The sequence below is a fragment of the Coregonus clupeaformis genome, unplaced genomic scaffold (genome assembly GCF_020615455.1).
Source record: "Coregonus clupeaformis isolate EN_2021a unplaced genomic scaffold, ASM2061545v1 scaf1842, whole genome shotgun sequence".
Lineage (NCBI taxonomy): Eukaryota > Metazoa > Chordata > Actinopteri > Salmoniformes > Salmonidae > Coregonus > Coregonus clupeaformis.
The window spans coordinates 45,119-58,246 of NW_025535296.1; the positions used below are offsets into that span (position 1 = coordinate 45,119).

General features: G+C 49.1%; 1 protein-coding gene across 1 annotated transcript in view; it reads right to left on the reverse strand.

Annotated features, from left to right (window-relative positions):
- LOC123487869 (genetic suppressor element 1-like) overlaps positions 1-7,667 on the reverse strand; it is a gene marked incomplete at its 3' end in the record, with an annotated part of 50,275 nt that extends 42,608 nt beyond the window's left edge. Inside the window, exon 1 of the mRNA XM_045218833.1 lies at positions 6,581-7,667. Within this exon, the coding sequence (XP_045074768.1) occupies positions 6,581-6,617 (37 nt within the window). The remainder of the gene's footprint in view (positions 1-6,580) is intronic.
- Between the last annotated feature and the right edge of the window lie 5,461 nt (positions 7,668-13,128).

Here is a 13,128-nt window from a genome sequence, read left to right on the forward strand (position 1 = left end):
GCGTGACCGTCTCACACAGATAATCCTCTGTAATGGATTTCCTGCCTGTGTGTGTGTGTGTGTGTGTGTGTGTGTCTGTTAGCGGTAAGGCGCAGTCCTGTAATGGCTGACAAGCTCTCCTTGTGTCTCTAATAACATCATAAACACACACAAACACACGCACGCATGCCCGCACACACACACACACACACACACACACAGACACACAAACACACGCACGCATGCCCGCACACACACACACACACAGACACACAAACACACGTTAACCCGCGGGCCACAAGCTCAGCCTCAGTAATGATCAGTGATTAGCATTGAGTGTGATACAGAGACAGGCCAAGGGTTTAAGATAACGCACACATTGATTGGAGCTCTGAGAGAGAGAGAGAGAGAAAGAGAGAGAGAGAGAGAGAAATAGAGAGAGAGAAATAGAGAGAGAGAGGAGGGAGAGGGAGAGGGAGAGGGGAGGGAGAGAGAGAGAGAGAGAGAGAGAGAGAGAGAGAGAGAGAGAGAGAGAGAGAGAGAGAGAGAGAGAGAGAGAGAGAGAGAGAGAGAGAGAGAGAGAGAGAGAGAGAGAGAGAGAGAGAGGGAGAGAGAGAGAGAGAGAGGGAGACGGGGCGTGTGTTCTTTTGATCTGAATCACTGTTCTCTCACCTTTGATTTGTAGAGAGAGAAGAACAGCTATCAGAGACTAGTTTAGCCACCGGTTCATGTAGCTGCTCATGTAGTGCCTAAAATCCCTTCTCTCTGTAGCTGGGCTGTGTGTGTTTGTGTGAGTGTGCATGTGTTTTCCCAGTACGGTGGTCATACAGTAAAGTCAAACATCCACTCCCAGACTAACCTCTGTCTGGATTAACAGATTGTGATGATTTAGGATAACATTAGCCTGCAGTAGCTGTTTGGTTCAATCCTGGGATGGAATAGAAGCGTGGTCACACTGTGGTCCCTTGCGGTCTAGTTAGTGTAATATGCTACTGTCATTTGACCGCCCCACACACCCCCTCCTGCACACACACACTCCCCACCCATGATACTTCATTGCTTCCCCATGATGCACTTTATTTTGGGGGGTTTCTGCTGACTCTCTCTTTCTTTCTCTCTCTCCCTCCCTCCATCTCTCCTGTATTAACATCCCAGCTGTCCCCTCAGGCTAACGTAACATAGCCACTGGACTGGGGAAACAACAACAACAGCAGATAGAGAGAGAGAGAGAGAGAGACTGGAAAGCCCTGTATGACACGCTAGCTGGTCCCAGAGGAGAGTGTTACGTTCCCCAGTTTCTATGTTGTGGTTTGTGTATTTTCATGTATGTATTTCAGGAAATGGGTTCCTGAAATTCCCCAACAAGCAGCTGATTGGTCAATGAACATTGATGATTGGAGAGCTGACCCTGCGCCCTCGTCAGGACGCAGCTGTCTCCAATTACCAACTCCTTCTGAAGCTATATAAGCCCCAGTTCTGTTGCTCAGAAGAGGAAAGGGGAACCAGAATTGCTGAGAGTTACAGCATGCTGGTTGTATGCTAAGAGTTTGGTATGTACTGTGTTGTTGTTGCTCTGAGAACCAATTGTAATGTTTTGTGTTAGTTTGTGGCTCAGAGTTTCTTTAATGTCCTGAGTTAGTTTTTTTCTCAGGTTTTGTTGTTGAACCAGTTTGTGCTATTTTTGTTTCATTTGTTCCCAAGGGGGGAAGGGGAAGGCACCTAGGGAGTGCTTAGGCAAGAGGCCCGCGGGCATACATTACCCATAGAAGTTTACTGTCTATGCACACTAGGAAAGACCTGGGCGGACCATCCCTTGTATTTTGGTTAGTGCACCAGGTGGTGCTAGTTAAGTAAGTAGTGGGTAGGCAGGTAAGGTAGGAGAGGGGGCTTTGATATTTACTTTCTTTGCTTTAGTTCCGTCCAGCCCCTTTTCCCCAAACTTACCGTGCGAAGGAATAAATTCCCTGTTAACGGTATTCTCTGCCTTTTGTCATCCTTACTCACACCTACAGCCCCATACCTCTTTCACACCACGGAAAGTTGAGTTGTAGCAGGGTGTTGCGTTCCCTCTTCCGAGAGGCGTGCGTAACAAGAGGAAAATATATCAGGGGGTTTAACACAGCTTCATCTCTCAGATCCCCTAGGAGAGGATAGGAGGAGAGAGGATGGGAGGAGAGAGGGAGGGAGGAGAGAGGATGGGAGGAGAGAGGATGGGAGGAGAGAGGGAGGGAGGAGAGAGGGAGGGAGGAGAGAGGATGGGAGGAGAGAGGATGGGAGGAGAGAGGATGGGAGGAGAGAGGATGGGAGGAAGAGGGAGGGAGGAGAGTGGGAGGGAGGAGAGAGGGAGGGAGGAGAGAGGATGGGAGGAGAGAGGGAGGGAGGAGAGAGGATGGGAGGAAGAGGGAGGGAGGAGAGTGGGAGGGAGGAGAGAGGGAGGGAGGAGAGAGGATGGGAGGAGAGAGGGAGGGAGGAGAGAGGGAGAGAGGGTGGGAGGAAGAGGGAGGGAGGAGAGTGGGAGGGAGGAGAGAGGATGGGAGGATAGAGGGAGGGAGGAGAGAGGATGGGAGGATAGAGGGAGGGAGGAGAGAGGATGGGAGGATAGAGGGAGGGAGGAAGAGGGGGAGAAAAAAAGGAAAAGGGAGAGGGAGACAACAAGGGAGGATGGGTTCGAGAAAGGGATGTGGGGGGCAATGCTACAATGAATCCAGGCTAACAGACACAAACAGTTGAATTGTCCACACTGATTCAACAGCCCCTATTGTCCTTTATGAACCAACTGACCCACCCAAAATAACAAGAGCTATGTAATACGCGCACACACACACACACACACATACACAGAAATGCATCAGTGAGACAGCCCAACAGCAGCTATAATGCTGCTCATCGAGGGTCATTTAAAATCCTCCATTTTGTGAAGTCCCTAGCCTGATACAGCAGCCCACGGTTTATCAGAACCCAGTCTCTGTGACGCTCTCTCTCTGTGTGTGTGTGTGTGTGTGTGTGTGTGCTGTGTGTGTCTGTGTGTGTGTGTGTGTGTGATTTCAGCCCATCAGCTGCCGACCTCCTTGTCCCTCTGTTCCTCCTGTGTTCAGAGGCATGACCAACCCTGACAGCAGGGCACTGACACCAGTGACATACCTCAGTTACAGCCCCAACCCTGCTCTCTCTCTCTCTCCCTCCTTCTCTCCATCTCTCTCCCTCTCTGTCTCTCTCATTCATCCCCCCATCCAATTCTCTGTTCCCCTCCCTTCGTCCCTCTCTTCCACACTCTCTCTTTCTCCCTCTCTCTCTCTCCTTCTCTCTCCCTCCTTCTCTCTCCCTCCTTCTCTCTCACTCAAGGACCAATAGTTAGCCTGCTTCAGCCAGGCAGCAATTTCTCTCCTCTTTCTCCATTCTTCTTTTCTCCCTTTTTTTTTTAACGCTCCCCTTTTTTCTTGTCATGCAATCATTGCAAAACTAGCATGTGTCTGACACGGTCTCCAAGGCAACGGCACTTAAAACGGGAAGGGAGGCGGGGGCTCATTCAGTGTGCGAATGACAGAGAGGGGAGAGGAGAGGCAGGGTAACCCACAGTGCTGAGCACACACACACTCACACACACACACACACACACACACACACACACACACACACACACACAAACACACACACTGAGTGGAAAAGATAAGGAGACGAGGCTCGGAGACAACTAACACACACACATATGCAAACACACACACTGCAACACACTGACCTCTGGCTTTGACTGGCAGCCCAGAGCAGAGCCCCTCCCACTGTGTCTCTAATCTCTGTGGCATGGAGGGGGGAGAGAGGGGGAGAGAGGGGGAGAGGAAGGACGAGGAGTAGGGGTTGAGGAGGGTGAAAGGGGAAAAAGGGCAGACAGGTGAAGGACAGGGTTAAGAGGAGGGTGAGGAAGGGTGAGAGGGGGTGAGGTAGGCTGTGGAGTGATGTCAGGCTGCTAAAAATGACCAAGGTCTCCCAGAGCCCCTTCATACTGCCTCTCCCCCATAGATACACACAGCCACTCTCCCTCACTCATTCTCTCCTTTCTTAGTCCATGTCCCTCTTTCTCTATTGGTTTCCTCCAATGCCATTGCTTGCCTCTCTCTCTCTCCCTCACCCCTCAAAGAGCACATGTAGGCCAGAGGCATGATCAGTGTTTCCTCTCTCCCTCTCTTTCCCTCCCTCCCTTTCTCTCTCTCTATCCATTTCTCTTTCCCTCAGCATAACACAGTGGGAGCTCTGTGGCCTTCTCTTACAGATCTCCATTTCAAACCCCTCCGTCTCCGACAGACAACAACAAAGGCAGAGAGCGAGATGGAGAGAGAGAGGGGGGGGGACAGAGAAGGACCGATAGATGAGAAATCAGAAAGACAGTGTGAGGTCGCAGCACAGTAACAATTTCAGCTCTATGGATTATACAGTACACTCAGCAGCTTCATTTACCACCAGAATAAACTCATCTATTGCTGCTGCTATACTCTGACTGACATTACATCAGAGAGACTGACTGACGGCCTCATTGGCATGGTGATTGACACCTATCAATCATTTAGATCCCAGCTGACAGGAATACACGCACTCTATTGAACTCCTATTGACAATATGATCCAGTCATTAGGACACAGTGACACTGTAATCATTCTGTCACTCATTTCCCCCAGCAGTTCCTGTTTGTTCCAGTGAAGCAGGATGTATTTATGTTGTATATCCTCACCTATGTGATACAGGGGAGGATCTATACTGTATACTGTAGCTCTGTCCTGTCCTGTCCCTGCCCTGTCCTGTGCTGTCCTGTCCTGTCCTGTCCTGCCCTGTCCTGCCCTGTCCTGCCCTGTCCTGTCCTGTCCTACCCTGACCTTCCTTGTCCTGGGCCACCCAGGCCCCAGAAGTGAACTCTTTAACCCTCCCTCCTCTGGTCTTCCGTATAGATTCACTACTGAACTGCCCTTAAATTCCCTGCCCAGTCCTGCCCTATGTACAGCTGTAGTGATCAGTATCTTTGCCCTGCTCTGGCCTGTCTTGCCCTGCTCAGTACTAGCCAAGCCCTGTGCTGTTCTATACAGTAGTGTTACCAACCAGGCAGAAATAGTAGTGAGCTCTTTGCCCCCTCGCCCTCCCCTCCCCTCCCCTGCCTTGCCCTGCCCTGGCCCTATGAGTGTATTCTCTGCTGACGGTAGAAGATGAATAATTTAGCTTTAGTAAGTGTCAGCGTAGACACCCCACTGCTACTGGGAAGAGAGAGGAGAGGGGCTAGGATTAACACACACACACACACACACACACATTGTATGCATACACATTCAGGCACACACACGACAGAGTTTCTATTTCACCAAGTGTGGTTTTGTCCTGTGGTCAAAGATCTGTCTAAGCTTTTCTAAGACGCAAAAACATATAGACATATACACTACATGCAGGTTCACCCACTCATACATAGAAGCATGGACATACATATAACATACTCATACCATTATAGAGTGAATTTGATGAATTAACTCAGGTTTCTATTGTAACAGACAAAAATATGTTCTACAGCTAGAATTCCCTCTCTCCCTATTCTACCTCTCTATACCCCTCCCCTTCCCCTCTCTCTCCCTCCCTCTCTCCCTATTCTACCTCTCTATACCCCTCCCCTTCCCCTCTCTCTCCCTCCCTCTCTCCCTATTCTACCTCTCTATACCCCTCCCCTTCCCCTCTCTCCCTCCCTCTCTCCCTATTCTACCTCTCTATACCCCCTCCCCTTCCCCCTCTCTCCCTCCCTCTCTCCCTATTCTACCTCTCTATACCCCTCCCCTTCCCCTCTCTCTCCCTCCCTCTCTCCCTATTCTACCTCTCTATACCCCTCCCCTTCCCCTCTCTCTCCCTCCCTCTCTCCCTATTCTACCTCTCTATACCCCTCCCCTTCCCCTCTCTCTCCCTCCCTCTCTCCCTATTCTACCTCTCTATACCCCTTCCCCTTTATCTCCCTCTCTTCCTCCCTCCCTCCCTCTCTCCAGCTCTCTCTGCTCTCTGCCCTCTCTTGGCCACCCTCTCCATAATCAGAACCCAGTGAGCCGTGAGACGCACTTAAGCGCCGACCGGCGGTAACCTCACACCATGCTACAGCTAACAGTACATTTTCACTCACAGACAGACACACACACACACACATCCTCCCTCTCCTCTCCTCTCCTCTCCTCTCCTCTCCTCTCCTCTCCTCTCCTCTCCTCTCCTCTCCTCTCCTCTCCTCTCCTCTCCTCTCCTCCCCCTTCCCTTCCCCCCCGCTCAGTGCCGTACCGTGCCTGTCTTGAATAAAACACACGTCGCCACTTACGGGCTGGCTTACCTGATGACTTAGGCTGATAACAGGCTAGAGAGCAGCCAGTCAGCCAGTCAGTTCTTATTCACTATGGCCAGACACACAGCTCAGCTTACACACTCATGCCAACACCGGGAGACAGAGACCCATTCTTACCAGTCCCAAGCTACTTCGCATGCACCCGACTCGAGTCACACACCTCTTAGTCCACTTGAGCGCTTTCTCACAAAACGCCGGTATGCTCACACGCACAGACACAAACCCAGGCACACACACCAAACCCGCACAACAGCTTACCTGGCAAGTAGTAGAGCGGTGCTTTTAGTCCAAACATGGTTAGAGTCACGTAGGTAGAAGAGAATGTAGTACAGAGATCAGGGCAGCAGTTCTGTCCTGGAGGAGTGTGGTGGTAGAGGGGGGCTGTGCCCTCGGTGCCACCCAGCGAGGAGGCTCTGTGTGTGGGGAGGCTGGGCTGGGACTCAGCCTGTCATCCCGACTCTCTGGTCCTTGCTAACGGAGCGTGATGCTGGGACCGCCCAGCCGGCTAGGACACACACACGCAGAGTCACACACACACTGTCACACACACACAGACGGAGAGCAGTCCCTGGGCACGCCCCCGCTCACGACCCCCTCGCTCTCTCCCTTGACCCCCTGGGCTGGGTCACACACTCCCTCTTCCTCTCCGCACAGCGGGAGGTGACACACACACACTAACGCCACACACACACACACACACACACACTCGGGGCACACAGACCAGTAGCTGAAGAAAGAAGCAGTCCAGAAGTGTCGGAGCTCAGGGAGGATAAAATAGACGACGGTAAAAGAGGAGTAATCCTGCGGAGGAAAAGAACGATAGAATGATACCTGGGATTGTCTTTTATCCCTCCATCCCAAGACAGATGATCAGAGTAGAGCTTGGTTTCTTCCTCCGCCCGCTGCCTGCGGCTCTCAGTCTCTCTCTCTCTCTCTCTTTTTTCTTCCTCTCACTCAGAGCCGACACAGAGAGGAGGAGGAGAGGAGGAGGAGAGGAGGAGGGCAGAATGAACTCCCTCCAGGCTACAACACAGCCAGATAGAGAGGGAAGGAGGGAAAAGAGAAAGACAGAAAGGGAGGGGGGAAGAGGGGAAAGAGAGAACGAAAGAGGGAGGGAGGGATGAGAGTGAAATGCTGGCCAGCGCTGAATTTCATGCGAGAGATAAAGAGAGAGTAAATGAGAGAGCTAGTGAGAAAAAGAGAGGTGGAGAGAATTGGAAGCTGGCCTGAGTGACAGCTGATTGGGCAGTCCAACTGACAGCGGGGGGCCAGCGAGCATCATGAGACATCTGCTCACATGACTCTTTCACCGGGGCCACCATCACAGAGTCACCGGCACGCAGAGAGCGAGAGAGATGAGGAGAGGAAGATGGGGCATCAAGGGCAGCTCAACAATAGGAAAGCTATGTGTGAGAGAGAGACGAGAGCACAAAAGATGCCTGCCTCCATTCTCCTCCGACTGAAAATGAGACTCCGACTGTGTGTTCGGTGTGTGTGTGTGTGAGAGAGAGAGAGAGAGAGAGAGAGAGAGAGAGAGAGAGAGAGAGAGAGAGAGAGAGAGAGAGATAAAGCGCTCTCGGCACAGCATGGTGAGCAGTCTGTGAGCCGTGCACAAAAGCCAAGTTTCAGAGATAGTCACGAACGAACACACACACACACAGCAGAAGCAGTAGGGGTGAGGAGTTAACTATCTGCTGGGCAGCGGCCACGCGGAACCAAAACCAGCAGGAGAGGGGGCAGAGAGAGAGAGAGAGAGAGAGAGAAAACAGAAAGATCAAGCGAGAGAGAGAGAGATAGTCTGGCAGGATGTTTGCCCTGGGGGCTGACTTGCTCTCAAACCCACTCTATGAAACTCACAGTGGGGGAGAGAGATGGATGGGCAGAGGAGGGGGAGGAAAGAGGGAGGAGGGGGAGGGAGAAGGGGACATGGTTGGGGGTACACTGCCTTACTCGCCAATACCCTGAGGCAGGCAGGCAAACCCCCCTTCCAAAGTAAAAAAATACATCCTCACTGCACACACCTACACACAGATACACACAGATACACACAAGTGCAAGCACAAAAAACAGAAAACACACACACACACTTCTTCTTTAATCAGCTTTCGCTCCCCTCTGCTGTGACATCAGAGAAAGAGGGAAGCATGCTCACAGGCAAATAGGACAAATAACCACTAATACTGCCAGATGAGAGGAGAGGGATGGAGAGAGGAAGGGGGAGGGATAAGGGGGAAGAGTGTTCACACAGATGGAGAGAGTGAGGGAAGTAGAGAGAGGGGGAAAGCTACCTGCCGAGGAACATTTAAAGAGATAAGGAGAGGGGGTTCAACTTATTTTATGATTATTTTAGGTGTGTGTGTGTGTGTGTGTGTCTGTGTGTGCATGCATGTATGTGTGTATGTGTGGCAGGTGTTGAAGTGTCTCACACCTAGTGAGATGGGTTGAGTGGTGCAGTGTCCCCTGGGGTGTTTGTCCACCTCACCTCTGCTCAGCTCAGAGACAGAGAGACAGAGCTAAAAATACAGACTAAGGGACAGGTCTGTTTAGAGAGAAATCTAATATACAGAGGGTCTCAATAGACAGGGAATACAGACAGACTAACGGACAGGTCTGAATCAATCAACATACAATCAAGAACGTATTTGTATTTATATGTATCTATATACAGCACCTCTTACAATTCTTACAGACACTACAGCATGTGTCAAGAATGGGATAAAGTGACAAAAAAATAAGTCTAAAGGTGTGTGAGATTGGGGGGAGTGGGGGTACAGGTGACAGGTCTGTCTGAGTTACATCAAAACAAACTGAGTAGCAAGTGCCGTCTCTTGATTGAAAGGGTGTAATGAGTCAGACACACATGTGCACGCACACACACACGCACACACACAGTCAAAGGACGTAAAAGGCCCCTGGAGACCAAGCCATGGTGTCTGACTGCAACACTGTGATCACATGATGAGAGAGACACTAAAGCACACCAGAGGGGACGGAAGGAGAGAGAGAGAAAGGAAGAGGAGAGGGTGAGAGAGTAACAAGAAGAAAGAGAGAGAGAAAGGAAGCCAGGAAGGGAGCAAGAAAAAGAGGGATCAAAAGGGAGAGGCTGCGGGGAAGCCAAGTGTGACGAGAGAGAGAGAAAGAGAGAGAGAGAGAAAGAAAGAAAGAGAGTAAGAAAGAAAGAAAGAAAGAAAGAGAGGGAGGGAGAACAAAATAAAGAATGAGAGAGGCGGATCCAGCTGAACAGAGGAAATGGTATCCTTCCAGGTTTCCAGGAGGAAGAACAGAGTGCAGAGAGCAGAGGAGAAGCAGAGAGCTGTGCCTCTGGGTAATGTAGGATTAGGACACCAGACTGTGACTATCCTGTCTCCTCCACCTATCCTCTTTAGCCCTATGCCTCCTCCCTGCCCCAAAATGGCATCCCATATCCCACCCTTCTCCTCTCATCCTACCTCACTGAGCAACAGCCTTTTTCTTTTTTTACATCATACCTTCTCTCAAGAATAATCACCTTCTCTCCACCTCCCCTCCCTCTTTCTGCCCCCTCCCTACCCCAATGTTCCTCTTGTGTGTGTGTGTTTGTTTGTGTGTGTGGGGTGTGTGTGTGTGTGTGTGTGTGTGTTGGGAGGGGTTGTGGTCGATCTTCCACAACAGCAGGAGCAGGCAAGATAAGGCATCTCTATAATCTCCCCCTGATGCACAGCCTCTGGAGTCACACAAACACACACACAAGCCCATCTAACACTCTCACATGTTTGAGAAAAGAGGCCAGCTACTCTGAGCAGGTGTGGGCCTCTCTGGGAGGGAGGGAGAGAGAGAGGCTATGTGCACACTGCCCACAAAATGAGGTGGAAACTGAGCTGCACTTCCTAACCTCCTGCCAAATGTATGACCATATTAGAGACACATATTTCCCTCAGATTACAGAGATCCACAAAGAATTCGGAAAACAAACCCAATTTTGATCAACTCCCTTATCTACTGGGTGAAAAACCACAGTGTGCCATCACAGCAGCAAGATTTGTGACCTGTTGCCACAAGAAAAGGGCAACCAGTGAAGAACAAACACCATTGTAAATACAACCCATATTTATGTTTATTTATTTTCCCATTTGTACTTTAACTATTTGCACATTGTTACAACACTGTATATATATACATAATATTACATTTGTCTTTATTCTTTTGGAACTTCTGAGTGTAACATTTATTATATTTATCTATCTACTTCACTTGCTTTGGCAATGTTAACATACGTTTCCCATGCCAATAAAGCCCTTAAATAAGTATGACATTCTAAATTGAATTGAAAGAGAGAGATGAGAAGAGAGAGAGAGAGAGAGAGAGAGAGAGAGAGAGAGAGAGAGAGAGAGAGAGAGAGAGAGAGAGAGAGAGAGAGAGAGAGAGAGAGAGAGAGAGAGAGAGAGAGAGAGAGAGAGAGAGGGAGAGGAGAGGAGAGGAGAGGAGAGGAGAGGAGAGGAGAGGAGAGGAGAGGAGAGGAGAGGAGAGGAGAGGAGAGGAGAAGTAGAGAGAGTAATAGAAATATTACCTTTTTGAGAGAGAATAAAATACCAAAACAGTGTATGATGCACATGTACCACATTGATTGACAGCTGCACATAGCCTGTCTATGAACTGCACCACACGGCACTGCTCTCACTGCTACAGTAGGCTGCTGTTGTCTCACTTCACTACACACCATTTTGGGTCGAGGTTAAGGTCAATCATACAGACCTCTCCATACCCTTACCCCCCCCACACACACACACACACAATCAGACCTCTCCCAGACCTCTCCCTTCACCCTGCTGGTGATTAGAGAGAAATGATATGTGTGGGAGTGCCTGTGTGTGTGTGTGTGTGTGTTTCTCTCTTTCTCCCCCCGTATGCTAATCACAGCCCAGCTCAAATAACTAATTTGCAAATATGTCATTACCCATCAGGCTCAGCAGCCATAACCCTGCAATTACAGCACCGTCCCTTGGGCAGCTGAGTACTCAGGTCAAACACACACACACACACACACACACACACAATCTGTTCATATCTCAGGCGTATAGAAGAGAAATGAAGAGGAGAGTGACATCAACCTCCACAAACTCACCCAACCATTGTGAAAAACACTGTCCCAAAACACTGTCCCAAAACAGTGTCCCAAGACACTGTCCCAAAACACCGTCCCAAGACACTGTCCCAAGACACAGTCCCAAGACACTATCCCAAGATACTATCCCAGAATATACTGACACGGACACACAAACAGGAACACAGACAGACATAGATGCCACTGAGTGTGAGGTCTCAGTGTGATCTCTGCTCTCTCTTCAGCTTTGAGTGTTTCTACAGCAGACAGACCCTTTCACACACACCTCACCAACTCTCACACACACTCTGTTTCTTAGCAACGCTGTCCAAGAGCATGGCCTCTCCAGGGTCATCAATACACACAATTACATCTGATCACAGATCTGCCCACTTCAATAGAGGGTCTAGGAGTGTGTCAGTGTGTGTGTATACGCTCAAAGACATCAATATGAGCCTAATGACAGAATCATTCCCTTCAGAATAATGTCTCGTCCAGTAGGAACACAACCACTTGTGTGTACCTCTATATCAGACCCTAACTAATGATCATCACCACTAACACACAGCCATGTTACACAGACCAGTCAATTACACACACTAATGACCTGCTAATTCATATCTATTCATTCATTTGTTTACAAATATTACCTGAACACCAATTCAACTACAGACCATGTAGGCCGTCCAAAAGGCCAAATAAATAGCTAAAGGTAGGATGTTCAATAGCTGAATGCTGTGACCACTGTCAAAGTGGAATTGCATCATTTTACACTGAGATATTACCAGAAGAATACAGCAGCACATAGCTAGCAACACTCTTTATCACTAGGATATTAATTATATTCAAGGCACTTCCTCTCTCACAGACATTCAGATAGTAAAGATGAGGTGATTTGAAGACACTTACCTGAGGAGTGAGGGGGTAGAGTTGATAGATCAGTTGTCATGGTGAGGAGGGCAGGGTAATGGACAGACATGGGAGACAAGGAGAAAACCTGGTTAGGATCTAGAATAGAATATCTGTATTTGCAAAGTTTAGGTTTGAGCACATTGGAGAGTGTGTATTCATGTGCATCAGACAGAAAGACAGTATTTATTATCTATATTCACAGTAGCTGGTGTCATTATCAAATGAACTATCACACACTTATCAAACCAAATGGAATACACACACCTGTCCAGATCATCACTCACTCACATCACACTCAATCTCACACACTCTGACACCGTCACACACCGACCACACACACACGTCTCAATGTCAGATCTCTTCACACACACCATCAAACACTCTGTATCTGACACTGTCCCTGTCTCACATTCGTCACTGACACCTAGCCTTGACTGTCTGAGCTTCTGAGCATTTGTGTGTGTGACTTGACTGGCAGACTGAGTGAGGGGTGACAACATCATGAAGCAAAACACACACACTGAAAAAAGTACGATTTCTTATCACTTAAAGGAGGAGTTCACTATTTTACAACTTGACGTTAGATGGTTCCTCACCCTGAAAGTAGTCTATGGGCCACGAGAAACTGTAATCCGTGGTTCAGTTCTCTTTAAATAGCCACTACAAACTTCAGCTAACGTTAGCCACCACAAGCTAACAATCAGTGGAGGTGATAGAGGGCATGTGAGCATGTTTTTTTTAAATGGCCAAATCACCTATAAGTAACATCAAACCAAATATGGAGTTGATTTGAATTGATTTCAGGTGATTTTGA